The sequence below is a fragment of the Leuciscus leuciscus genome, assembly GCF_965113295.1.
Source record: "Leuciscus leuciscus genome assembly, chromosome: 16".
Lineage (NCBI taxonomy): Eukaryota > Metazoa > Chordata > Actinopteri > Cypriniformes > Leuciscidae > Leuciscus > Leuciscus leuciscus.
The window spans coordinates 15,172,695-15,199,828 of record NC_138740.1 but is presented as its reverse complement, the minus strand read 5'-3'; the positions used below and the strand labels follow the sequence as shown (position 1 = coordinate 15,199,828).

The 27,134-nt window shown below is 37.9% G+C and overlaps 1 protein-coding gene, 1 long non-coding RNA gene and 1 pseudogene across 5 annotated transcripts in view; 1 reads left to right on the top strand and 2 right to left on the bottom strand.

Annotated features, from left to right (window-relative positions):
- The window catches only part of rnf145b (ring finger protein 145b), a 30,839-nt gene extending 13,513 nt beyond the window's left edge, over window positions 1-17,326 (bottom strand). Inside the window, exons 1-4 of one of the 3 annotated variants that reach the window (XM_082141848.1) lie at window positions 17,043-17,326; window positions 15,349-15,566; window positions 1,693-1,801; window positions 1,432-1,523 (exon numbers count right to left, since the gene is read on the bottom strand). In XM_082141848.1, coding sequence (XP_081997974.1) covers window positions 1,432-1,523; window positions 1,693-1,801; window positions 15,349-15,532 — 385 coding nt within the window. In that variant the 5' untranslated portion in view covers window positions 15,533-15,566; window positions 17,043-17,326. Of the gene's footprint in view, window positions 1-1,431; window positions 1,524-1,692; window positions 1,802-15,348; window positions 15,584-16,889 lie in introns of all 3 variants that reach the window. The other 2 variants (XM_082141847.1, XM_082141846.1) reach the window with 2 other exon arrangements.
- LOC309478285 lies at window positions 1,809-12,609 on the bottom strand. The gene is made up of 3 exons (XR_014198922.1): window positions 9,038-12,609; window positions 4,356-5,922; window positions 1,809-2,849 (listed from the first exon to the last, which is right to left on the bottom strand). It is a non-coding gene; the product is annotated as an uncharacterized lncRNA (long non-coding RNA).
- Window positions 17,327-17,731: 405 nt separating the features above from the next.
- Window positions 17,732-25,916, top strand: LOC309477531 (calcium-responsive transcription factor-like; annotated as a pseudogene). The gene is made up of 11 exons (XR_014211684.1): window positions 17,732-18,449; window positions 19,120-19,293; window positions 19,507-19,618; window positions 20,640-20,760; window positions 21,178-21,245; window positions 21,503-21,669; window positions 23,190-23,551; window positions 23,646-23,741; window positions 23,931-24,043; window positions 24,662-24,979; window positions 25,083-25,916. The product of XR_014211684.1 is annotated as a calcium-responsive transcription factor-like (transcript).
- The last annotated feature ends 1,218 nt before the right edge of the window (window positions 25,917-27,134 follow it).

Sequence of the window (27,134 nt, the reverse complement as noted above, 5' to 3'; positions counted from 1 at the left end):
AAGGGCCAAAGCCAATAGTTGTTTTATCTCTGATCTTCATTTAGCTGGGCCAGCAAAGATTACAGATTTCATCTATGAAGATTTTCCATTCAAACTGTGCTTCATTTCAAGTGAAATGTGGAAACTACTCTGCAGTGCAGCTGTGTTTGTGAACTGTGCTGAACATATTAAAACTCTTCTATATAATAGTATTTTTTTATTTATTTTTTACATGATTAATATTTGGATACTTCTTACAGAAGTAAATATCTGTATAAACATGACTTACAATCTATTCATCTTTTCCCAGGTTTTTTTAAAAAGTATTTTCTGCAATCCTTTCAAGCAGTTGAAATATTTTACAGCTTAAAAAACGACATTAGAATATTTCATAACCATTATATCAATTTATGTTACTTTCCAATATGTTTATGACTATTTCTTTCTTGCCCAAACATAAAAAGTATATATATATATCTGGTCAGTGTGTGTGTGTGTGTGTGTGTGTGTGTGTGTGTGTGTGTGTGTGTGTGTGTGTCTGTGTGTGTGTCTGTGTGTGTGTGTGTGTGTGTGTATATTCACAACAACTAATTTCTGCCCAGTAAATCCTCCAGAGCTTGGCATTACTACAAATTTTACATTTATACAATATTTTGGACTTTTCCAGGATTTTTTTTAATTGTATAGAAAATCGTATAGTGCTTGCAAAGAGAACTTTCTACTGATAAAACATTTTAAAACGTACAATCTATTTTGGCTTCCTAATCTATTTAATTATATTATAGAAATTCCAATTTCCCAAGCCTACAAATCACAATTTTAAATTCCCTTATATTTCAAGGTTTTCAGGGAATTTTAAATAGTAATTTCCAGGAACCCTGTAGAACTGTTTGTTTTGCTGTAGCTGAAACCAGCTCCATACACCCAAGCTCCTGCAGCGTTACAGAAGTACTGTTTTTGTGACGTCAATTACTTCCTAGAAGTCTGAAAAAGAGTCTGCTCCCGTTTGAGCTTACTCAACTTTTAATCTGTATATGCCTCCTCTTGAACCCATGTTAATAAAAGCTGATCTGGCAACATTGTACTGGGTTTTACCACCTTGAGATGAAGTTTCACTTCCTTTAAAGTAGTGAAATCCCTTATAAGTGTATTTAAGGCAGTTTTTCGTGGAAAGGTTTGGTTGCATGCCATTCCATTTCTAAACGCCTCATTAGTAAAACTGGAAGCATTTCACAGGGCCGTCTATTCATTAGCAAATTGAGCACATTGAGATCTAGTTTCTTCTCTTTTAGACTCTGTGCTATAGTTCAGCAGTCAGGTCTCTTTAACAGCAGGGGTGGGAACCGAAGTTAAGTAATACAACACCAGTTGTACTCGTCCCTAATAACGCTTCAGGAACAAAATGGGAAAATGAGAACAAAATGGAGTAGTTTCGGAGTTGAAGGGATGTACCGATGAGTGCTGTGGTAAAGCGGTTCATAGACAGGGGTTCCAAGTAGAGGGGACCCTCGAAACCGGATTCCAGCTCTGCGCGCACGTAATCCCTGCAGGAACACCAGACATCATGAGACGTACTAAACAGTTGCATTGATTTCAAAATCTGTTTTAGTGGTTCTAAGTGACATTGCAACTAAATTTAAAAGCAATGTGTCATTTCCTCTCCACATCTTGTGTATGTATACAGTCATGCAGAAGACTGCTGTGAGCACAGACCTAGAAAGCTGGTGTCCAGCGAAGAGCAGAAGAGCTGTGAGCACGTAGAGGTAGAGCTGCACCAGGTGCTGCCGGGGTAAAGTCAACAACACCAGGCTGAGGATGTAACCTGAACAAAAGGGAGTCTCAGTTACTGACACCAATAATGATACAAAGATATGTATTGGATTAAAACAAACAAAAAACAAACAAGTTGCTTATGCCATTTTCATTAAATAACATAAAACACAAAAATAAAGTTAGTTTGATATTAAATTATCCATTAGAGTCAATGACAAATAAGAGCATCCACAATAAAGAAAAAAAATCTTTAAAACTGCACACAATTTTTTTTGCAAAAAAATTAAATAAAATAGCATATGACAAGTTAGAAACATACTCTTTGTACTCATGTTGGTTTCATATGGTTTTGCAAAACTTTTATAAAAGGGTTTATTTAAAGGCACATGATGTAATTTTCGCCGCTAGAGGTCGCTTATCCAAAACAAAGGCGTAGCTTGAGGGCGTGAATGAGAGTGGATTCATGGGAGTTGTCGTCTTCACCTCCACAGCCGATTGAAAGGAATCCGACAGGATTTATGAAATAATGTTCATGGATGAGTGAATGTATTCAAGTTTTACTAACGTTACTGTGGTATGAAGCAGGGCGGGCCGAAGGAGGCCGCTGGAGCGAATGCTAATGTGAAATACCTGCGATACACACCGGTCTCGAGTTATGCTTATTATGCTTATGGTGCAGTCGGCCACTTCCGCTCTTTGCGTTACCCCACATACGCAATGAATCGCTGTTTTACATGGTTAAAGCAATCATACTAAATACATTTAGAGTGTGTTGAAAGTTATGTTATAACGTTACTCTGTGTGTTCACTCAGTGGCTGGTATGAGACACTTATTGCACACTGCCGTAATCTAGATCCAAATCAGAATAACAAATAAAAACTGGATGACTCACGTTGCTAAATGAAATGCAATTAATTTTAAAATATGATGTCATTGACAGGGGATGCAATGACATGGTCCATGTCCTGGTTAAAACTGCTGATTTCTCTGGATTTAAACATTGTTGGAAAAGTTTGGGATAATGTAAGTGCACAAGTCAACAAAATTATTCTAGTGGTTTTGGATATTTTAATCTAAAAATCGTACAATATTGTGCCTTTAATGACTAAAATGTAGGGATGGGTACCGAAACCCGGTATTAAACGGGCCCCGGTGCTGAATTTTGAAAGACCGCTGGATCGTTAAGCTCGGACGTTATCGGTTCTGCTGTCGGTACTAGAGAAATTATGAAAGTACACGTGCTATTTATTATTGCTATTAAGAAATGATTATCTTGCGAATTTAATCTCGCCAGCCACTTCTATATATAATAATATTGAACCATTTGTCTGTGATGCATTTTTGCTTAAGAGAGAGAGAGAGAGAGAGAGAGAGAGAGTGTGTGTGTGTGTGTGTGTGTGTGTGAGAGAGAGAGAGAGAGAGAGAGAGAGAGCGATCTTTCACGCAAAGCCACGGCGCGCGCAACACAACAGCCCTGCTTAATGAGTGACGATGAGGACAGAACATTCAAAAGGTTACACTTTAGATCTTTGATATTAAACTAATTTTATTTTAGATTTAGGCTTCCAATGATTATAAAAAAGAAGATATTTGAGGTGTAACCATTAAAAACTAAAGCCACATTCTCTCCAGCGCAACTTCCTTTCCTTCACAGAGCGATGCGCTGTCATTTCTCCCTAAAACCCAAAAGTAACGTCAGAATCTGCATGATCGGTAATTGTTGTAAAATGTAGTATATACTTTTGCTAAACTGCGGGACGCGTTTGATAATAAAAGGCTATTAAAAGTACCAAAATTGACGCAATAAACGCTGTTCCAAAATGCGGCGCACGCTCCGAAACACACCGCAACGAGACAAGCAACGTATATTTTGGGCTTCGTGTGCGCATCTAAACGATCAAATACACAAATATGTCAAAATGGCCGTCTTGGAGATTCACTTAAACAGTTTATTCACTTAAATACAGTTTATGTCTTAAATCGGCGTAAATAGTTGGGAGAAAATATGAGGCTTAATAATGATTAGATCTGCATTTGGTCTTAAAGAGGCAGCAGTCTAATAATCCTGCTGACGATTGCTCCATTAATGTGAATCAAACAACAAAAGGCAAAGAGAAAATCAGTCACAGCTCTTGAATGATATAAGCTTTAATCTATCTATGATAAACTATGCAGTGTTATTTTACATCTGACTTTATTAGATGTCTTTTTAACCCATATTACTCCTGAACAGTAATGTCAGTGGACATTACTGAAATTAAAGCACTGGGTATATAATTTGTATATTTGTTTTATATACTTTTTTGTTTGACCATGTGTTTGTACTTTGTTTTTGGCGTCCTGTCTGTCTATATAAAACACAAAAGCCTGCACCCTTCTGCATAACATACATGTTTTATTTGTTTTGTTAAAGCATTGCTTTTTCTTTTGCTATAGATATTTATTTTACATTTCAAAATATAAAGCAATATAAAATAATTTCTAAATAATTTTTCCCCCTTTTTTTAATATAACAAAAAGAACCGATAAGAATACCGTTAAAGTACCGGATCGATAAGGAGTATCGGTAAGAGTAGTAATACCGTTAAAACCTTAACGATACCCATCCCTACTAAAATGTGGTGTGACCATCATGTAAAAAAGTATTAACATTTTCCTTACACATTAAATACATGTGAGTGTACGCATCTCACACATTCTCAAAAGTTTTAAACACTTTTACCTTGATTTTTTATAAATAGCATGAATTATAAATCCATAAATAGCATTGTTTTGTGAATTTGCACCACGACACAACCTGGGTTTTACAGGTTTTTACAGGGGCCTTCAGTTCTTATTGTGTCGTTTTCCCGCTTCATGTTGGTCTCACCACATTACTTTGATTTGGTAGATGAAAGACAATTAATTTAACAAAAATTCCCAACTTCTTAATATCTTAACCCTTTCGCACGTACGATCACACCGGTGTGATCAGTCTAGGCTGGTCCCTGGAGCGTACGATCACACCGGTGTGATCAGTCTAGGCTGGTCCCTGGAGCGTACGATCACACCGGTGTGATCAGTCTAGGCTGGTCCCTGGAGCGTACGATCACACCGGTGTGATCAGTCTAGGCTGGTCCCTGGAGCGTACGATCACACCGGTGTGATCAGTCTAGGCTGGTCCCTGGAGCGTACGATCACACCGGTGTGATCAGTCTAGGCTGGTCCCTGGAGCGTACGATCACACCGGTGTGATCAGTCTAGGCTGGTCCCTGGAGCGTACGATCACACCGGTGTGATCAGTCTAGGCTGGTCCCTGGAGCGTACGATCACACCGGTGTGATCAGTCTAGGCTGGTCCCTGGAGCGTACGATCACACCGGTGTGATCAGTCTAGGCTGGTCCCTGGAGCGTACGATCACACCGGTGTGATTAGAACGGTCAGTGCATGACGTGATCAACTGCTAAATTCAAATGTGCTTTCGCGCTGAGCCAGAGACAGGCGCGCTCAGAGCTGTCATAAATCACAACTTTTCAGTGTTTTCAACCACATAATGTTTATTTTAGGTTCCAGACATATAAGTACTAAAAAAACAATACATTAGAGTTTGTAAAATACACACTGATGTCAAAGGAAGAGGCAATAATAATCCTTTCCATTATACTTAGTTTTATTCATATCAGATACACATTGTGTAAGTAACTTTAAAGTTTACTCTATTCTTCTCCCAGTTCACCTGCCACTTACTTGTATGTATTTCGGGAGAAGTGGATGAATTAACGTGTTGTAAATCCAACAGATCCGATTCTCTGAACTGCGTCTGCGGCACAAACTAAGATGGCGGCGCCCATCGCGAATACAGCTGAACTTACGCGATCGTTATAAATGTGTTTAAACAACAAAACACTTCCACTTGCATATATTTGACAACCGGAATATCAGATATTTCATGCCATATCTAACAAATTTGTGAATATTTTGAATAAAAAAGGAAAAATGACATAAAAGCAGATCATCATTCATTCAGCTCTGTTGTTGCTGCGGTGTGTCACGTGACAAGCAATGACGCGTCACCACGGAAACCATAAAGTGACATTCTAAATAACGGTCGCCTTGAAAAACTCACGCTGGGGGGTCAGCCAGAATATTTTAAACTTACGTGTGAAAGGGTTAATACTAAAGGATTATGCCTAGGGCTGGGCGATAATTCGATCTCGATACGGGATCGCGATAAAAATTAACGATTTCGATAATATGCTTGGGACATATTATTCGATATCACATGAAAAAGTAAGCGCAACAACAACAGTATCAGTCTGCCGGCTGCCGTATATAATTAATGCGATATGGCTCAGGTTTCCGTTGTCCGGTAATGCCGGACATTGGCCGGAAAAAAAATGAAATGTCCGACAAAATTAAATCTCTCCAGACAAATTGTCCGATTAAAATTGCCTAATAATCCCCTCCCCCCTAACACAATCTGAATTTGAGAATAAGCCTAAAATGTATAAAGCAAAAATACACCGACCTTTGGCTATGTTATAAAGGAACAGGCTCTACCGTTTGAAAGTTATTAAACAACATCGCATGCTGCATTTCAAATAAAGCGCACGCCTAAAACGGCTGTAATATAGACCTAAACAACGAACGAATGAGTGAGACGTTTCAAATATGGCCAGGCCCAGGCAGACTAGCCGCCTGTAAAAGCTTTTTTCAGAGGCCAGACGCGACGGACGATGGTGAATCAGGAACGCCTGAAGCCTCAGATGTCCAGACAGCTCCACCACCACCGGAGAAAAAGCAGAATCGGATCAAGACGAAGCAGCGAAGTCGCCTTGCGGAGAACAAGGTTACGCGGCTTATGCGCATTGCAAGTTATGGAGAGACACTAGCCGCGTTTCCATTAGGCTACCCTTCAAATTGCACAAATTGAAATTGCGAATTAAAAATACGCACAATGGAAACACGTCAATTTCGCAAAAACTCCCGTTTATCGCAAAAAAGTTTTTATGCTCGCATGAGGAGGTTTTTCAGGCAATTCAAAAAAGGAATATTTCGCAAAACTGATATGGAAACAGTTTTTTGCGCATTTACAGTCACCTGACTTAGAAGACGCGGTGTGTTTGAGGTCCATGTATAGCTACGCAAATAATAATTTTATATAATTTTATTATATTATAACATTTAATAGGCTATATTTAGAAGACGCTTTTATGCAAAAAAGGAACAAAGCTGAGTGTGGAGCGCGCATGCATGGCACGGAGGTGCGGGCGCGAACACTTGCAATAACAGTGGAAACAACTTAAAATACTCTATCATTTCTGGTCATACAGAAAATAATAATACATTATTCTCAACTACTTTTATTTGTGTAAACTCACAATAACAAGAAAACGTTGTGCTTTTGTAAAATAAAATAAAACAATCAGACGCACTTTCATGATCTCCATAAACTGCAGCGCGAGAACTGAAACAAAATATAGCCTATGTAGGCTAAAGCTTGAAATGTCCACTTTAAAACGAACAAATTCGAATCGAAAGTTAATACCTTCTGATTATGCAATCCATATGAAAGGTGCATTTCTCTCTAAAAGCGCATCTGCTTAACAGCGGAGATGGAGATATGATTTTAGCCGACACTTAGAAAACAATAGTTTATTAATAATATTAATGACTCTTCTCATTCAGCACTGCGGGAAAAACATCAATTCCAGGTTCTAATTTGGCCTTAGAAAACCAGTAAAATCGACATGTTTTCCATATTAATTTGTGAATATTTTAAATGTTTAATAAAGGGGCAAAAAGTCATAAACAAAAATCTGAAAATTCGTCGGTATTTACTTTTTTGCGCAGCAGTTGGTGTAGCCAGTTCAAATAAAAATTTTGGTGTTCAACTTTGCGTTTTAAAAAGACAACAACCGTTCATTTTTCGTTTTTTCAATTACGGGTTAAAAAAGGAAAAACGAATGGACACAAAAGTAGCCTACATGGATCGTTTGGACAGAATACGAGACAGAGTTCTTTATTAAATTCATAAAAGAAACAATAATTAGCCTATAGGAATACTGGATTCTAAATCTCAAATAAATGGCACAATCAAAACCTCGGAGCAGAAATGAGGGCGAAACACCCAGAAACTCCTTATATGTGTCGTTCGCAGTATAAGGGTCTTTCCCTGCCATTAATGCTCGGATAACACGCCACGTCAGAGAAAAAAAAGGACGTTTTAGTCGCCTAACAAGTAATGCATTAAGTAGCATTAATGGAAACGCCGTCATTTCGCAATAGTTTTTTTTATCGATATTTAGATAATAGCGCAAAACATTTGCGCAAATCTGTAATGGAAACGTGGCTACAGGGAAGTTTTGATTTTAAGTCGGCAGCTGCACAATTCAGCACTGCAAAACAGCGTAAAAAGTAGCCTAAAATGACGCGAGACAATGTTATAGGCCTAGTCATTTGTTTGTTCCAGTTCATTTGACAAGGAGTCATTTCACGGTGGCCAATTTAAATGTTACCAGCTAAATGAGACATACTGAGAGAGTATTATTAAGTTCGCTTGAGTAAAAACAATAGGCTACTATTCAGATATTTTATGTGGGGAAGGGGGATTGGTTTGTTAAACTATGAAATGTGAAACCATAGTAAAAACAATTGGCGTTGATTGACGCCAATCGGACGTTCATGTTTTTTTCCGTCTATTTGAAAGTTAGGCTAATAAACATGTTGCATTCTATACGGCCTGATTATGTCATTTTTTAAGTTACATAGCCTGCCTCCAGTTTTCCTCAACTTGACTAATTAAGAGGCGATATTTGACCGGCATATCATCAAAATGTCCGGAAAACGAAACCTCTGCCGGTCAAAATCAAAAAAATGTAAAATATATTGAAAAGTGACCACTGACCAGTCACTTACTAGTTTGCACTTGTTTGAAAGCATATAAAACTCTGTATGAGCGAAAGAGCGCTGAATTTTCTTTTGCCAGTTGTGGGCCCTGCTGCTCTCTTGACCAATGGAAAGATTCATACAATGTGGGAGTGGTAATGTGAATCCTTTGGCTGCATGAAGACCTTAACAAAAATATTTTGTGCTCATTATTGGAAGGCATATTGTTTAATTTTTCATGTTATTAAACTTTATTCTAAAGTTTCAGTGAATATCTTGTTTCTTCAAGCTTCAGGATGTCCCTTACACTGGCAGCATCTGCAAAAACTACATATCGTGATAAGAATCGAGATCGATCAATATGGAAAAACATATCGTGATAAAAAAAAAATCCATATCGCCCAGCCCTAATTATGCCAAACTACTTTTTCATTCTTTTTTTTTGCTTCATTATTATGAGGACAGTTGTATGACCTTACATTTTGTAAAAGTATTGTTCAATGTGAGCATTTGCTATATTACAATACAAGACTACATCTGTGTTATGAGATATTAACCAAATTAACTTGCTAACGCTGGTGATTATGAAACAGAATACCTAAAACAGTGGGATACAGCTCTGGTTTTTACTTACAGTGCAGACTGAAAATGCTTAAGGATACTGTTACAGCAAAAAGAAAAGCTATTGATTTCATTTAAATCCCATGGGATTAAACGGCAGTGTTCAACTCACAGAAAAAAGCCTATAGCTATAAACCAGGAATAAACACTAGGGGTCAAGAAATGGGTCGATGACACTGGCGGTGGTGAGATCTTTATCACAGCAGTAGTGTCTTCAACCCTGCCTGTTTAACAGTGTCAGCAGTTTCTGTAAGCCACACTAAACATAAAAGACCGTTCAGGCCAACAGGAAGTTATATCAAACACCACAACGGTTCATCTCCAATACTGGCCAATACTCCGCAAATATCTTTAACTGAATGAACAGCTCTGGGAAAAATTCTACCATAAAGAAAATCCTCATTTGTGTCTGGCTAGCAAACAATCGTCCTTCTTATGGTTGTTTATGTCCGCTGCACCAAATATGCAGAGAGAATCCAGCCGATTCAAACAGGCTGAAATCTAATATACTGCATTGGACAGCTGGGTGAGCATCTAGCTTGCAAGGGATCATCTATGAAGCATTTGCTGTTGCTTAAATCATTCCAGAAAGTGCAGTGTGAGAAAGCTAGTCTAGCTCTGCGACATTAGTTTATAGGTGTGTGTGTTGGAAGCAGCTGTTCTCTCTATATTGACTTCACCCACCACAGAATCATTATGCAATTGTTTACTTGGGTATGAATTCGCAAATGAAAAACTAAGCATAGCAATTCTGCGTTTTTGGGTAGCCAATTATAAATCAGACTAACCAAAATGTTATAATTATTATAATAATGAAATGCCATCATAAAATATGATCTATATATAAATAAAAAAAGTTAACATTATTTGCATAAAATAAAAAAGAAATACTCTACACATTGAATACTTCACAATAGGTTTAAAGGCAAAACACACCAATATTTGCCAAAGGATGAATGCACGCCTCTTTATTCTTTATTATTCAGTGTTACGTCCTGTGCGTCGAGCATCACTGAAACCCGCTCGGCTGGATCAAGTGTCCAACGCAGGTCGCGCAAAGACGGACAGTGAGGAGAGAAAGGTGTGGTAGAGACGTGTGCAAATGTTTAAGCCATATATGTTATCTGTACAACTGGATCATACTGACAGCGTTTAGCTGGAGGTCACAGAGACACTGTGCTGTTGGTTTTAAGCAAGCATTCTGTATCAAACTGTATCAGGTGGTGGAAGTGTGGCATCATGTCGATGGTAGTCACGTTAAAATGTGTGAAAAACCTTTAAAGTTTCCACTTAACTGACGATACTGAAGAACAATAAACTAACACAGAGCAGGCCTTTGACATAAGCTCGATAAACTCATTGCACGCCTCTTTACTTCCAGGCAGCTAAGAAAATAAGTCTTTAAGTGACATTTATTTTTAATTAGAGAATTACTTCTTAAAGGAATTCGCATCCTTGTCACTGGATTTTTGGCAGTTTGCACACTCAGAGATAGGGTTCTGGATAAATGGAGTAGTCAAAACTGTATTTGCAATGCAAAGTCAACAGGCAGCTGGATAAAATCAGACACCAGAATGTACTATTAAGCGTTCAACAATTCATTCATTTCATTATAGATGAAACCGCTGCTGGACGCCTGCGACAACACATGATCGAGTGTACAATGTTTCTGCTAATTTTCTCAATTCGTGAAACTTGCGGTGTTGAAATTAAAGGGATACTTCACCTCTGGAAAGATGAATTTGTATTTAAAATAGGTCATTTATGTAGAAGAAATGTGAAATTATTTTTTAATTTGGAGCTTTCTAGACTGAGAAAAGCCAGAAAATGTATTTTTGGCTTATGTGGATGAAAGACAACAACTCCCAGAATGCACTTGCTTCGCTGCCTTAGGAGGCCACGCCTACCGGTAAGAGAGCGCAGTTGAAAACAAGGCTAGGCTACTAGTGAGTTTCCGTGACGAGTTTGCCCGGGATTTCGAGATCGCCCAAAATGTCCGGGATTCGGCTTTTGCGTTCTACAGTACATAATGTTTACTGTGGCGAGCAGGACGAGGCTGAGGGCCGCGGGAGAACGGCGCGAGGCCGGTGGCGTGCTTACTGATGAGCGTGTGAGACGCACCGGTCTCCTACCTCTCACGGAGGAGCGGGAATTTTCTTAGCAATGTTAAAACGCACATCGACCGATCACTTGTTTAGCGTTCATGTAAACACTACATTCAGATTCACCAATCGGAATGAATTCAGTTAAATTGAAACAAAAGGTGTGCATGTAAACAATGAATGGCGACTGCATAAACCAAAAGTCGAATCCCGGACATTTTGGACGATCTCGACGGCCGGACAGGTCCGGGAAAAAGAGGATGGTAACCCCTACTACTCAGCTTTCTCCTACTACTCAGCTTTCTCCACAGAACAAGAGCCTGTTAGCTTAGCTTCCAAAGAAAGACGACAGATACTATTGGCGCTTTTCCATTACCAGTACCAGCTCAACTCAACTTGACTCGACTCGGCTCGCTGTTCGCTCCGTTTTCCATTGCAGATAGTACCTCCACAATAGTACCTGGTCGTCATAGCGACGCCGCAGGAAACTGCTGTGACTTAATCTTCTACGCGACACACACACACAGGACAATGGAGGAAATCGAGTGTATGCTGTTTTTGTTTTTGCTGTTTTTTATTCAGGATACTCCGTCTGGCGCGTGCAATGATGACGCAGTGAATAGTGACGATTCTCTCTGACCAATCAGCAGTCTGCCGTGTTTTTAGTATCATTTTAGTATCGCCTCAGCTCGCTTAGAACCTCGCCGGAGGTGGTATGAAAAAAAGTACCTGGAAGCAGGTACAGGTACAACTTTTACACAGTGGAAAACCAAACAAAGGCGAGTCGAGTCGAGCCGAGCCGAGCCGGTACTGTGTAGTGGAAAAGCGCCATTTGTGTACATTCTGTGAGTGAGATCCCACCCTCTATGGGCGGGTTGAAAACATGCGGGACAGCCACTACTACTGGCTGTAGTCTTTAGCCTCTGGCCAAAAAATCCTCCGATGACGCAAAATGACGATTTTTGCGTCATCGGAGGATTTTTTTCCAGACAAAAAAATACATAAATCTCTCATCTCAGGGGGATATGAGGGTAGAAAGCACGGTAATTCGAAAATACTACAGGTTTTCTACTAATGCAAAGCTTAATGCTAAATCCTAAATCCTGAAGTATCCCTTTAAACCATTTAAACGGTGGCTCATAACTTGTTTTTCATGACAGATTTATTCAACATTAAATAAGACATCACTAATAGGTAGAAATAAAATGAATGTGTGATATAATGCGAAATGCTGCTCCCCAATGTTGTTTTTCTAGCTAACTAAGTAGTGGCCAGGGTTGGGGAGTAACAGAATACATGTAACGGCGTTATGTAATCAGAATACAAAAATCCAGTAACTGTAATCCGTTACAGTTACGTCAAAAAACATAGTAATCAGATTATAGTTACATTTTGAAAAAAAGGGGGAATACTTTCAGGATTACAATGGTTTCATTTAAAACTAAATAAGTATTTTGGCATAATAACACTATATTAAGCGCTGCTTGATTGTACAGTAGTTCCTGGTTCTGTTGCCAGTAATGACTCACGTGTGCCACCCGCTGGTGCATGTGCAAATAACAGCTGTCTACAATCTCCTCAGACGCAGATTGAATCACTGCTGCTAGTAGAAACGATGCTGCCTGCGGGTAAAATCGCTTTTAATTCATGGAAATTCCGCTGCTATTTTGTAGAAATTAGGAGAGTAGTTTTTTTAGTACCCAAAATGTCCTTTCAAATCTTTTCTCACGTAACGGGATGTTCGCTGTCTAGGTAACGTAGGGGAACTCCCACTGCCAACGCCCCACGTCCAGTCAGGCAAATTAAGAAAGATCACGGCTTTAGTCAACATGTAGGCCTATTTTAAAATAAACTAATATGTAGATTGTGTAAAAAATGTAAATGTTGAGTTTTTATTTTTTAGTTAAAAATTAGTTACAAATAAAACAATATAATCTGTAATACCATACATTAGCCACTAGATGTCTGTATAGCCCTTTACATAAATACATTTCAGGCATGTGTGTATATTTTGCAAATATTGTACACTGGACCAAATTCTTTAAAAAAAATTTTTTTATATATTTCTTCTTGCTTGACTTTATTTATATATGTGACCTTGAAGTAATCCCAAAGTAATCAGTTACATTACTTTCATATTATAGTACTTGGATTACGTTACTGAATACTTTTTTTATGAAGTAATTTGTAACTGTAACGGAATACATTTTTAAAGTAACCCTCCCAAGCCTGGTAGTGGCGGATGCCAAATGGATGATGCCAAAATTGTACAGATCAGGGTGGCCGATATAAAAGCTGATATACATGATCACACACTTTAATTTAAAGATGCATGCATGAGAAAACTTTCTTTAAGTTTCGTCAAGGGAGACTGTTTTAGGAACAGAAACACAAAGCGCTGTAAGAAACTTCACTTAGCACACAATTATCTTTGTGTCCCTGCAACATCTGTTTTCTCAGCAGATGGCCTTATTTTGAATCAGACTGAGGAGCCAACTTTCACCCAAACATGTGAATATTCTTGTTGTTCTCAACATGAGCATGTGAAATACAAAAATACACTATATTTGTAATTAAAAGCATTTGTAAACCTGTTGCCACAGAAACCTAAAGGTCTCCCTGATGTTTACCATTAACACAAAAGCTCAAAGGTTTAACTCTTGAGAGAGAAGAAATTAAGACATAATTATTGTAATTATAGTACTGTAGTGTAAATTATTTGATGTACTTCTGAAATAAATATTTTGCAGTGCAGGTGTATTACAATTGATATAATTATAATTTTACATTTTAATATATATATATTATTTTACATGAAGTTTTAACATTTTATTATTAAAATATTCAACTACAAAAACAGACTATAAACACTATTTACATGGTAGTTAGCAGACTGTTTAGCTTTACACAAACAAAAACAATAGTGTGAGTTTTTCCAGTATTTTGTGCAATCTTGCTGTAAGAGAGAACCAGGCTTGAGTAGAATGAAATTCTGGTAGGTTTTGGAGATTGAACAGACAATAATTCAAATAAAAAAATTCCCTGAGGGACTTGACAGCCACTACATGTCAATATCTAATAATATTTACATTTGAGGTATGCTAAAATCAATGCGTCCATCAGAGCTATCTGGCCTGAGAAAACCATTTAAATGTGATGCCTTAAATGCTTCGCCAATTTCTCTGAATGAAATAACGAAATATTTCAAGGTAATGTAGTGAATTACAGAATTTTGACAACATTACTGAATTGCTACACTCTTTATTCCGTGTATAAAAAGAGTGAGAAAGGGGAAAAAAAACTCTCTCTATGTAATCGTGTCTCCTCCACTTTTCTCTCTTTCCTCATTTTCTTTGACACAAACAAAACAGGCATCATGACACAGAACGGAGCTTAATTACAGCTTGCAGTTCGATAGTTTAATTACTGCCTGAATGACTAACAACCAAGACCGTTCCCATCATAAAAATCTTCCAAACTCCTGACTCTGCGTTTCCACTGGCCCATTACAAGAGGACTCGAGCCAGAGTACAAACACTGCACTAGCACTCTGCTTTTCCTCAACAGAGAGCAGACAGCCAAGAAAACAAGCGCGCCCACACACACACACACGACATTAATGTGTGTGGAACATCAGTATTACTACCAAGAACAGAAAACTAGCCATGAAGCTACACTGTAAAATTGCATTTTTACATTTCATGAAGAAAAGACACACTCGAAACTCGCCAGGGCGTTGCTGCATTGGTATAATGGGTTGCCCACACACCAAGTCTAGACGTGACAGATCCATCTTTGACTGTGTTGCCTATTTGATCACATACCAGGTAAAATTCATAAGTTAGATCAGTTAGAATAGTAATAACAGTATCCTCAAAAGGCAGCATCATTCATGTTTTTACCGCATAATTAAGAGTCATGTGTCAGTCCTGTATTTGACAGTTCAATGTCATTCAGTGTTTGATGTATAGACAGGGAGAGGTTGCTTGTTGTGTTTGTACATACCGACATAATGCAGGTACAAGGCTATATATTTGTACTGGAAGAGGGGGTTATTGTTGAGACTGCTTCTCTGGATCTTCTGGAAGAAGGAGCCGACGTCCCATCGGTACAGGACCTCTAGCAGCATGATGCTGGGGATCCGCAGACCCACGTTCAGAACCGCTTCCACACGGGTCTTCATTGCCATGACCAGCAGGGCACCAAACAGGCCTCGATTTCAACTGAGAGAGAAACATAGCTTTGAAGACATAAATCATGAGAGCGACTCAGTCAAGAAGATATGCAAATAAAGAATTTCAGATTGAAATATAAAGCTAAACGGTCATAAACCCAGAGTAAAAAAAAGTCTCTTATGCTCATCAAGGCTGTTTTTATTTGATCAAAAATACAGTCAACAGTAATATTGGGAAAGTTTATTACCGTTTAAAAGAACTGCTTCCTATTTTAATATATTTTAAAATGTAATTTATTCCTGTGATGTCAAAGCTGAATTTTCAGCATTATTACCCAGTCTTTAGTGTCACGTGATCCTTCAGAAATCATTCTAATATGCGAATTTGATGCTCAAGAAACATTTCTTTCTATTATCAATGCTGAAAAGTTGTGCTGCTTAATATATTTGTGGAAACTGTAATAAACTACCATTGAAAAGTGTGGGTTAAAGACAGAGAGAAAGAGAAATTAATAATTTTATTTAGAAAAGACGTTTAAAATGATCAAAAAACAAAGCCATTTATAATTTGACAAAATATTTCTATTTCAAATAACTAAATGCTGTTCATTGAAATTTCAATTCATAAAAGAATTCTGAAAAATATATCACTGTTTCAAAAATGAATAAAATAATAATAATAATACGCAACAAAAAACTATTTCAACATTGATAATAACACCACGGTTCTTTACGAAACCATGGTAATACAAGGTACTTTTGGTAAGTGGAAGGAACGACACACCTAATGTTACTTCTCTTATTATTACCACAGGATGGAAGATCCACTACTTACATAACATGCTGCTTTAGTCAACAATATAGTAAAATAATTGTGCTGTAAAGACAAAATAGTGTTGAATTTCGCATCTTTAAACTCACGTGGACTAGTTATAGTTACGCCTGACGTGTTAAACGTGTTTGAACTCTAGTAACCCCGACACATCAACAGTCACACAGTTCAAAAAAGAAAAAAAGAAAAATGCTGGCGAAACACTGAATAGATAAACCTTATATAAACTAAATATTACACTGATAATACGACGAGTACATGTTTAAACGTAAACCTGAACAATAATGATTGACTTTCATTGGCTGTAGCGAGTTTGCGCTAACTAAAGGATGTATTCTTGATGCTAGTGATTCGTTCAACTTTATATATAACGTTAACCGATTCAAATGTCTTAAAACATTAGCGAGTATCGTTTTTTGAGGTAAATGAGTTTAGTATGTAGCATTTAATAAGTATTATCTGCTCGGCTAACAGCATTACAGAACTGTGTCCGTTATCCCCTTACAAATGCTACGATAATTATAATATAAATAGACTTACATGTTGTTTAATCACTTCACGCGGTTAGATTTCGTCTTGGGCTGCGCCCCTGGGTGAATATAAACCATTTTAGCTCAGACGTCTTGTTAGGCGTTCTCCGTTTGCAACGGTCAAATTACAAGCAGAAGAGAAGAAGCATCTACATTCACTTACTCCATCAGGCAGCCATTACACACACCGTTTGAGTTTCCACTGCGCATGCGCAACTCTGAATACCGAGGCTTAGCCACTAGAGGGCGCTCGTCTTACACTAATTATACTATGGCGTAGGCTTGACTATCACGAATATTTTTATTCGCAAATACAGTAGAGATTAGACAATAAATTGCTAAGAAGAGAAGGGAGGAATTGGATCGAGGGCCGAAATCGAATCTGAGTCCTCCGCGAGAGTTTCCAGATGAATACAGAGGCTGCTGCTACTGTCCAGTACCATCTCTACGGATCCGACAAAGTTATGAATGTTAATCAATCATTGACGTTCTACGTAATCTTCTTGAAGCTTCGTGACTTAATTAATATTCATGAGCCAAAGATCTGTAATTTTGCCTTCTCAATATTTGCACTCTCAACATCAGCAGACGGTCATATAATATTCGCTAATGTGTTTATTATTAGACTCTGCTTTTATATTTTTCACCACTTAAAGGGATAGTTCACCCAAAAATGAAAATTCTGTAATAATTTACTCACCCTCATGTTGTTCGGTCCAAACCTGTATGAGTTTCTTCTTCTGCTGAACACAAAATAAGATATTTTGAAGAAGGGTAACCAAACAGTTGACGGTTACAAATGACTTCCATAGTATGGGGGGAAAAAATACTATGGAAGTCAATGATGCCCATCAACTGTTAATGTTTGGTTACCCATATTCTTCGAAATATCTTATACAGTACCTGTCAAAAGTTTGGTAACATTACTATTTTTAATGATTTTGAAAGAAGTCTCTTAAACTCATCAAGCCTGCATTTATTTGATCAAAAATACAGAAAAAAAAACAATCAGTAGGCTAATCAGAAATATTATTACAATTTAAAATAAGCCTAATGCTTTTCTATTTTTCTATTTATAATTTATTTCTGTGATTCACTGTCACATAAACCTGAATTATTGCTCGCATAGCCTACAAACACTAGAAGTGTTGACTAAACGTTCCAATTGAAATGTTAGTGAGATTGAGATTAATGAGTTGCAAAATAATCACTGACAAATTCTCCTTTTATTGCTGCTTTATTTATGAAGCATTGCACTTCTACCTAAAAATCGAAAGAGACGGCCACCTTACACACAAAAATAGCGTATGCGTGAAATGTGGCTAGCAGTGTGCATCTTTCTCTCTCCAACTACTAAAGGGTTCAGTTTGACACCCATCAAAAATATTACTCCAATAGTAAAACATCTCAATTCATGCATAATTGTAGTGTATCTCTGGCTTGGGCTCTTGATTTAGACTGCTGTGTGTGTCTGATAGAATAAATGGAGGAGGAAGAGAGAGATGTGACAGATGTTCTTCAGTCTGAAGAGAGAGAGGATCTACAGTCTGCACACACACGAGCTGGACTGGTAAGGAGAAATGTAGACTAGTAGAAATACTGTACAGTACTGAATAATCCTTGTATAACTCACTCTTCACTAAAATACTATGTTTAATGGCCACACACAAACAAACAAATGAGTTGGGTGAATCTCACAAAAGCCCTAATCGTATGTCATAAAAATGTATTATATTTTCCATGAATAATTTTGTATTCTTTTAAGTTCATTTGATTTATTTCAGCAAATTTTTTTCCACAAATTATTATTTTCATGTGTTCTGACATTTTAATTTAACTATTCACATTTTTGACTGATTATTCTCTTTACTGTAATACAGTATTTTTGTATATATTATCAAACTGTTTTTTTTTTTTTTATTAAAAGTGAAACAGATATTACTGTGATAAATACTGTGATAATACAATTTAAACAATCACTTTTTGGCATTAAAGTAATGAGTATAAGAATCTCATAAATTTTACTGTATACAAAGTATAATTTCTATGGTTTTTGGTGAAATACGACTGGGGCTTTTTAGACACTGTTGTTTTTTTACACTTTTACCAAAATGCTTGCATCCTTAAATACTAAATAGCAATAAATAAATAAATCTGAACTGCAAAGAATAATTGTAAAATATCAGCTGTCAATGTTTTGTGATCAAACGATTTATTATTTTTGTATTGTGATGTATCAGCAACCTGGCAAAAACTCAAAATCTAAAGAAAATGCAGATGCACAAGTGCTTCCGTCAGTCATTCCAGCCCCAGAAACTGTAGCAGCCAATCAGAAGCCCTCTACAGTCCTGGGACAAGTGGACAACTTAGTTATACTTGATCAAAACGGACATCCTATTCAGTATGAGCGGGTGGTAAGGACATTGCACTATGATCCATCACCATAAACTACAGGCTATTACTCACACTAGAAGACATGTGTATTACCCATGTACTTGACTCAGTCACCAGATATACCAAAATGTTAAAATATGAGCTTGACCTTATGTATTCCACCCATTAAGTCATTTTGAACAATATATTTATGACAGTTTTTCCCCACCTCAAAGACAGATGCATTTTTTCAGGTGATCGTGAAAGGGGAGAATGGACAGTTGTACGGTGTCCCATCTGTGTCTATAGGGGGACCTCAGATGTTACTACCTCACGGTCAGCTGTTGAAAGTAGCAAACTCATCTGGTAATGAATTATGTTTTTTTATTATTAAATATATTACTGCTATTAATGCTAATCGGTGAAGTATCCCTTTAACGCAAATATCTAACTCTAGCAACTCAATGAATGTAGGCATGTAGACATGGTCACGTGAAGTTCAAAATGAGCCTCAGAATGGAGAAGAAAGGTGATTTAAGGAACTTTGAACGCGGTGTGGTTGTTGGTGCTGGACGGGCTGGTCTGAGTAATTCAGAAACTACTGATCTACTGGGATTTTCACACACAACCATCTGTAGGGTTTACAGAGAATGGTCAGAAAAAGTAAGAATATCCAGTATATCCAGTGAGCAGCATAGAGCAGTTCTATGGGTGAAAATGCCAGAGGTCAGAGGAGAATGACCAGACTGGTTCAAGCTGAAAGAAAGGCAAAAGCAACTGAAATACCACTCGTTACAACCAAGGTCTGCAGAAGAGCATCTCTGAATGCATGTAATGGTGTGAGGGTATTTTCTTAGCACACTTTGGGTCCCTTAGTACCAAGTGAGCATTGTTTAAATGCCACAGCCTACCTGAGTATTGTTGCTGACCATGTCCATCCCTTTATGCCCACAGTGCACCCATCTTCTGATGGATACTTCCAGCAGGATAATGCACAATGTCACAAAGCTCAAATCAACTCAGATCATCAGTTCCCTACACTCAAATGCCCTCTAATAAAGTGGCTGGTGTGTGTGTGTGTGTGTGTGTGTGTGTGTGTGTGTGTGTGTGTGTGTGTGTGTGTGTGTGTGTGTGTGTGTGTGTGTGTGTGTGTGTGTGTGTGTGTGTGTGTGTGTGTGTGTGTGTGTGTGTGTGTGTGTGTGTGTGTGTGTGTGTGTGTGTGTGTGTGTGTATGTGTATGTGTATGTGTATGCGTATATAATAGAGTAGTTAACATCTAATAATGAAGAAATTAGATAGAACTAATAAAATAAACAGAAAATGAAAAGATAATGAAGAAAATTGGTTGCTGTCCGGTTCTGCCATTTCTTTCTGTTCTGTTAAATAGGAATCTTTGTGGAGAAAAGACAGCAGTCAATCATCACATCCACAAAAGACAATGATGGCACCCATAGTTTATCTGCACTAGCGGCTCAGAATGTCACTGGTATTACAATTTAGAAAAAATGGTCAGTAAACCTTGTTTGCACATCATTATATCTGTCACATTCTGTATCTAATCTGAAAGATGAACTTTCCTATTGTGTTTGTTGCTTTTTATTACCATTTTTTTATTATAAACTACATGCTTTTTTTTTTTTTACAGCCGATTTGTTTTAAATGTTGAAAATCACTTATTTGAACACAGATTTTACAAGTCTTGCGCAAATATGGAGCTGGAAAATATCTACTGGATTGGTAAAAAGCATTCATATGCATATGGAATGGGTTGACAAGCAAACTACCCAATTAAACTCCTGTTCTGGCTCAATTTATCCCTTGCTTGAACAACAAGAAAACTGCTTCAGGCCATGCCCCATTCCTGGAGTTTAAGTGTACCTTAAATTATGGACAGTTTTACTGAAATGTCTTCTCATTTCTTTCAGTTCTCCTGATGTATTTGAGCCCCAGTGAAGCCATTACCACCAGGGGCACCAAACTGGGCTCGTGTGAGGTTTGTCCAGTAGAAAATGGATAAATTGAGGGGTTTTTTGTTTTGTTTTTTACAAAACTTTCACTTACAAAAATGTAAATAATAACTTTAAAAAAGTAGTGTAATATGCATGGAAATAGCCTAAATGCATTGTACTTTTTCTATTGTGCGTAGAGCCCTCTGTCAAACAGATCCATTTACAGCAACACAATCTGGTGATGTCAAGCTAATGTGGCTTGGCGAATCTTTTTTCTGTGTGATTGTTTCATGAGGAACAGAAGATCGGAGAATCGTACCGTGGTTACTGTAACACAGAGGCAGAGCTTGAGGCCGTTCTGCTTCTACACAAGCACCCGCCAATCACCCTCACCGGCTAAACCTGCCACCAGACTCATGTGGAAATCACAGTATGTGCCCTACGATGGCATTCCCTTTGTTAATGCAGGTAATATGGCCCTTTTTGCTTGTGGGATCTGTGGTACGACTTTATGTGAGATACTTTTATTTAAGTCTTAAAGCTGTTTAGTCATAGTCTATATGTTATTTTAATGAGTTTTGACTATAATTCAAAATTGGAATTTTAATCGATGTCTGTAAATTTGGGGACTTCTGAATAATGCTAGTGGTATATTGGCTCACAAAATTAGCAAATGAAACTTTAGCAGATACGATTTGTTGGAAAGAAAGAAATACTTTTATTCAGTTGGATGCTTTAAATAAATATAAAATGACAGTGAAGGCATTCATAAAGATTAAGCAGCAACATTTCAATTCAATTTAAACATATTTGAACAGAAGACAGTTCTACCAGAAAGACTCGGGAGATAAATTGATATAACAAGTGCATGTTTATTAACAGCCCAGCAAGCATACATTTATAAAGTTCTTTGGCGTAGGCCCCGTCCTTAGCGCGCAATGCGAGGGTAGCGGAAGCTGCATATCCTGCCTGAAGATGAAGGCAGGGGCGCAGCCGACCCCCTGGAGGTAAAGGAAGGGACCATCCTGGTGGTGGTGGGGAGGATGAAGGGGAAGGTACCATCTTGGTGGTGGTTGGGGAGGATGAAGGGGAAGGTACCATCTTGGTGGTGGTTGGGGAGGATGAAGGGGAAGGTACCATCTTGGTGGTGGTGGGGAGGATGAAGGGGAAGGTACCATCTTGGTGGTGGTGGGGGAGGATGGAGGTAATTGGCAGCGTCAGCATCTGCGAACTCAGACAAATGTAAGTACCAATCTTTTATACTGCGAGTGTTAGCACATGATTGGTTAGAAGTGAGGTAATACATGACGCGCTGATTGAGTCTTCCTGGCAGAACTTAAGCTTTCATTTATTTTGAATTGTAATAATATTTCACAATGTTACTGTTTTTACTAAAGTTTCATTTGCTAATTTTATGAGCAAAAAAATCTTACCAACCCCAAACATTTAAAAAGCATTGTATGTGAATTTATAATTTACAGTGTTGATCTTTTTTGGGGGGAAACAGACCAAATCATTATAGAATAAAACAATTTAAGAGATAATTGCAACTTTTTATCTCACAGTTATAAACTTGCAATTCTGAGAAAAGTCTAACTTTTATATATTTTTTAACTTTTATTTTACATTTCTGACATTATATTTCACAAATGCGAGTTTATATCACACAGTTCTGAGAAAAAAAGTCAGAATTGCGAGATGTAAATTCGCAATTGCATGAAAAAAAGTCCGAATTGTAAGATAATTACCCTAGTCACAATTACCCTTTTTTATTCTATGGCGTAAACAAGCTTCCATACTAATTTGTCCAGATTTTTGTTCAATCAAATTGTTTCTAGAACGAGAATGCTTGCAATAGCAAGTTGCATGTCAAGGCTGGACATGCCTTGTTCTTAAGCCTTGATTGAATGCTGTTGTTGCAGATAATGTAATGGTTTTACAATATGCACACAAAGTCATTTTATCTTGATCTTTAATATGGTTTTAAGGGAGCAGAGCCATTGTGATGGAATGCCAGTTTGGTCCACGGAGGAAGGGCGTTCAACCTAAAAAAGGGTCAGAGCAAGAAACGAATCAAAACATACTCTACAAAGCCAAGACAGGTATTACACCCAGCTCCCTACAGAGAAAGCTCACCTGTACCATGACGTGGACACTGCAAACCTGCCTCCACTTCCAGAGCAGATCTGCTTTGCAGAGGAAGAACAAAATGAAGATGAAGAAGAGACAGAGGAGCTGGACAGTGAAGCCATGCAGGATGTCACGATGGAGGATGGGGCGTCCCTACCCTCTCGACTACACCCGCTCGTGACATCAAGAACCACATCCATGAGGCTCAGAAAGCTCTTCAGCTGACGGCGGGACCACTGGCTACCTCAGATACAGAAAACATGTTTGTAAAGCATTAGATTGGTGAGCACAAATATGCCAACCATTGTAGTAAGCATTTATTTGTATGTTTTTGTTGTTGTTGCAGTGGAAAGCAGAGGCTAATAACCGGCTTCCAGAGACTGTGACCCTGACTCCAGCTACTGTGGATGGTGAAATACTGTTGAGATATTGTTTGAAATCCGACATACATTATTAAAACAATAATCTTGGAATCATTCAATACAATTTAGAGAGTAGAGGAAAGGTCCTGCCTCAAAAAGAAAGCACATACCTGTAGTCCAAGTATAAGCATTGTTTACCCTGCCACAGAATCTAGTGTACTGCTGTTATATTGACAGTGTCCCCTCAGAAGGAAGGACTCTTGGAAGAGAGTGACACTCTTTCTCCAGAGGCTGTGCAGCTCTTCAGCTCTCTCACCTCACTGCAGCCCAAGATCTTTGCACATCTCCAGGTGACCCTGTCCTGAAATGATCATTTTTTATATGGATCTATTCATTTATTAAATTAATGCATTAATTGTTTCATTTCTGAATAAATGTAAAAAGTTTCAGGGTGATCAACTGTTCTGATGGTATAATTGAAGAAACAAAAAACCCATTAAAATGAAATGCTTGAAAACCTGATTATTTAATCATTTTTTAAACATTTTTGTTTTGAAGTTGTTGTTAATGTTCCCATAAACTTATGAAAACGTTATTTCATGGCTTTCAAAACCTCTAGTTTTAAACATTGTAAAAACTTTTGTTGGTTAATGCGAACGTTAAGGGAACATTCAATTTTATAATTTTGCAAACATTATGTGAAGGTTACTTTTGAATGTTCTCTGAAACAATTTGTAACATTTAAAAAAAAAAATAGATAAACATCCAACTAAAATATTTCAGAAAAAAAGATCATTGTTTTTGTGCTAAAGTTTTGAGAACATTATTTAAAAACATATAACTTTGAACAAATGTTCTATTAACATTAATGGAATAAAAACTTGCCTTTGTGAGAATGTTCCCTGTTGCCTGGGACAAATCTGGTTGGCAAACTTATCCTTTAAGAGTGCTCTCCTCTTGTCTGATAGGCCATCCAGATACAGCCTGCCTTGTGTCCATTTGAAGACACTGCCCAACCTACACCCCCACCTCCACCAGAAGCCCCAGAGCCGTCCAGCCCTGCACCTCCACAGCCTGTTCTGCTGAGTCCGTCCCAGTTCCTCCAGTCAAGTGGCAGTGCTGGTGAAAGCATATCTCTGTGTGACCCCCCCCGACCCTGCTCGGCATGAGCCAGCCGGTGAGTGTGACCTCTGTGACTAATGCCAGAGCTGAAGGTGGCATCACACAGATCTTGTTGGAGGACGGACAGGCCATTCCAGTGCAGATTGTGGACCCTGCAAGCATAGGTAAGTACATGGCAACACAGAAATAAAAATAAAAAAATCTAAATTGAACCAATTAGAATAATGAAAATAACATAAAAACCTGTTGTTTGTTCTTATTGTTCAGCTTTGACTCCCTCAGCAGACGACACTTCAGTTAAATAGGAGAGTGAGAAATCTATGGATGTGTCAGCAGAAATACAACAACGAGAAAAGAAAACAAATGTCCATTTCTGTGACAACAGCGATTGACGATTGAGCTCTTTGACCAATGGAGGACTGATTCAGTGTTTCAAGTACAGTATTATGATAACATGAACTCATGCAATATTGATTTGTATTATTATTTGTTTCCATTTCCTATTATTGCTATTTTAATTTATTACAGTGGTGACTGGAGGAGAAAAAAACAATTTCTCAAAAGTATGAATGAGATCAAAATTAAATATTTAAAGCGATTCTGTTGCATTCTATTCACACAAAAAAAACTATTTCACAACTTTTTATAAGAATATCTTATGAGTATTTCTGCAGGTATTTCTACCCTTTGAATAGAAGCCTAATGGATCCTTGCGGTGGAGCTTTTTAAAGTCCCCCTGTGGTGAAATTCAAGTTTTTAATGTTGTTTATTGTCAGGAATCAGTCAGGCTCATTCACATCCACAACACAAAGATCACACTCAATACTAATCACCTGCACCTGTCATCAATCCCAGCAATCACTGAGCACTACAAAGGAACACACCTCAGCTCCAGTCGAACCTTGAACTAGGAAAGACCCACTAACCTGCTCTCTGTGCATTTCAGACTATTGTTCCCGAACTGTTCCAGTCTGTTTCCACAGTACATCCTTGTGATACTTACCTGTGATACTTGTCCTGAGATCCCACATTCTCCTTGGTGTCCATGCTCTGTGTTCCTCGGATTGTGTTTCATGCCACATTCAAGCCTGCCGTTATCTACAAGAGAAAAGACGATCATTCATCAATGTTATTCTCACAGTATCTGTTTATGCATCTGAATTTACCTGCTGTCCAACGAAAGCTTCATTAAAAGTTATTCTGAATCCTTCTAACCTTGTTATCCGAGTGTGCATCCTGACATTTATATGTCTATGTGGTGTTTTTAATATGCTTTAAGACAAACCATGTGAAAAAATCGCTGGTGTTTATGTCACAAACTACCTTGTAACCAATCAGATCAACATGTGATTGTCAATGAGTGGATCTCTGAGTAGAGCTGGTTTGCATATTTATAGAACCGGTATACTAAATGAGGCAAGGGTGTAGAGTTACATTCAAGCTATTTTAAGGCATGACAAAAAATTTTTTGAAGGACAAAACAGAAGAACAGCAGAAGCAGAACAGTGTCTGTTTATGAAGTTCAGATTACAATGATAGTTTACCTGTGAATAGTAATTGTTGTATTTTATCATTTTCTCTGCTTACCTGTGTTTACATGATCTTGTGCCTGAATTTAGAAGAGAATTATTTCATAATTATCAAACATATACAAGAATGTAAGAAATTATAATATTAGCATTCCTCTGATTTAATTGCCCGAATGCTTTTACAAAAATGCTGAAGAAAGAATGCAGCCTTTGCTAATATTAAACTGTTTTACCTTGTTCTGTTCGATCGGTTGCTTCCATTGATCCATTGATGACTTCCACAAATAATCTGTTTTTCTTGAATCCTGAATTTTCCATTGATCCATTGATGACTTCCACAAATAATCAGTTTTTCTTGAATCCTGAATTTTCTTCCATTCAGGGACCGCTGATGTTGTTGTCGTTGTAACAAGACAGTGATCTTCTGCCAGGAACATCAGGTCAATCTTCTGCTGTCCAGAATCAGGTGGTTTGTCTTCGTCTGGCATCTCAGCTGAGACCTGTCCACTATGGGTGACCCTAGCAGTAGTTGTGAAGTACCAGTGGCGTAGCTCTCAGCATCACTGATGCACACAAGCCCTCACAGCACGTCAAGCTGCAAACCGTGTGAGGGACCCTAACCTTCCCTAACCTAAGCAACCGCATATCAACCAACTAGGCTACTCTAAACATCCTGACAACCACATAGTAATGCATGAAAAACCACTCAGAAGAGTCCAGCAACCGCAAAGCAACACGCTAACAACCGCGCAAAATACCTTGGCAAACGCATGTCAACACACAAGAAACC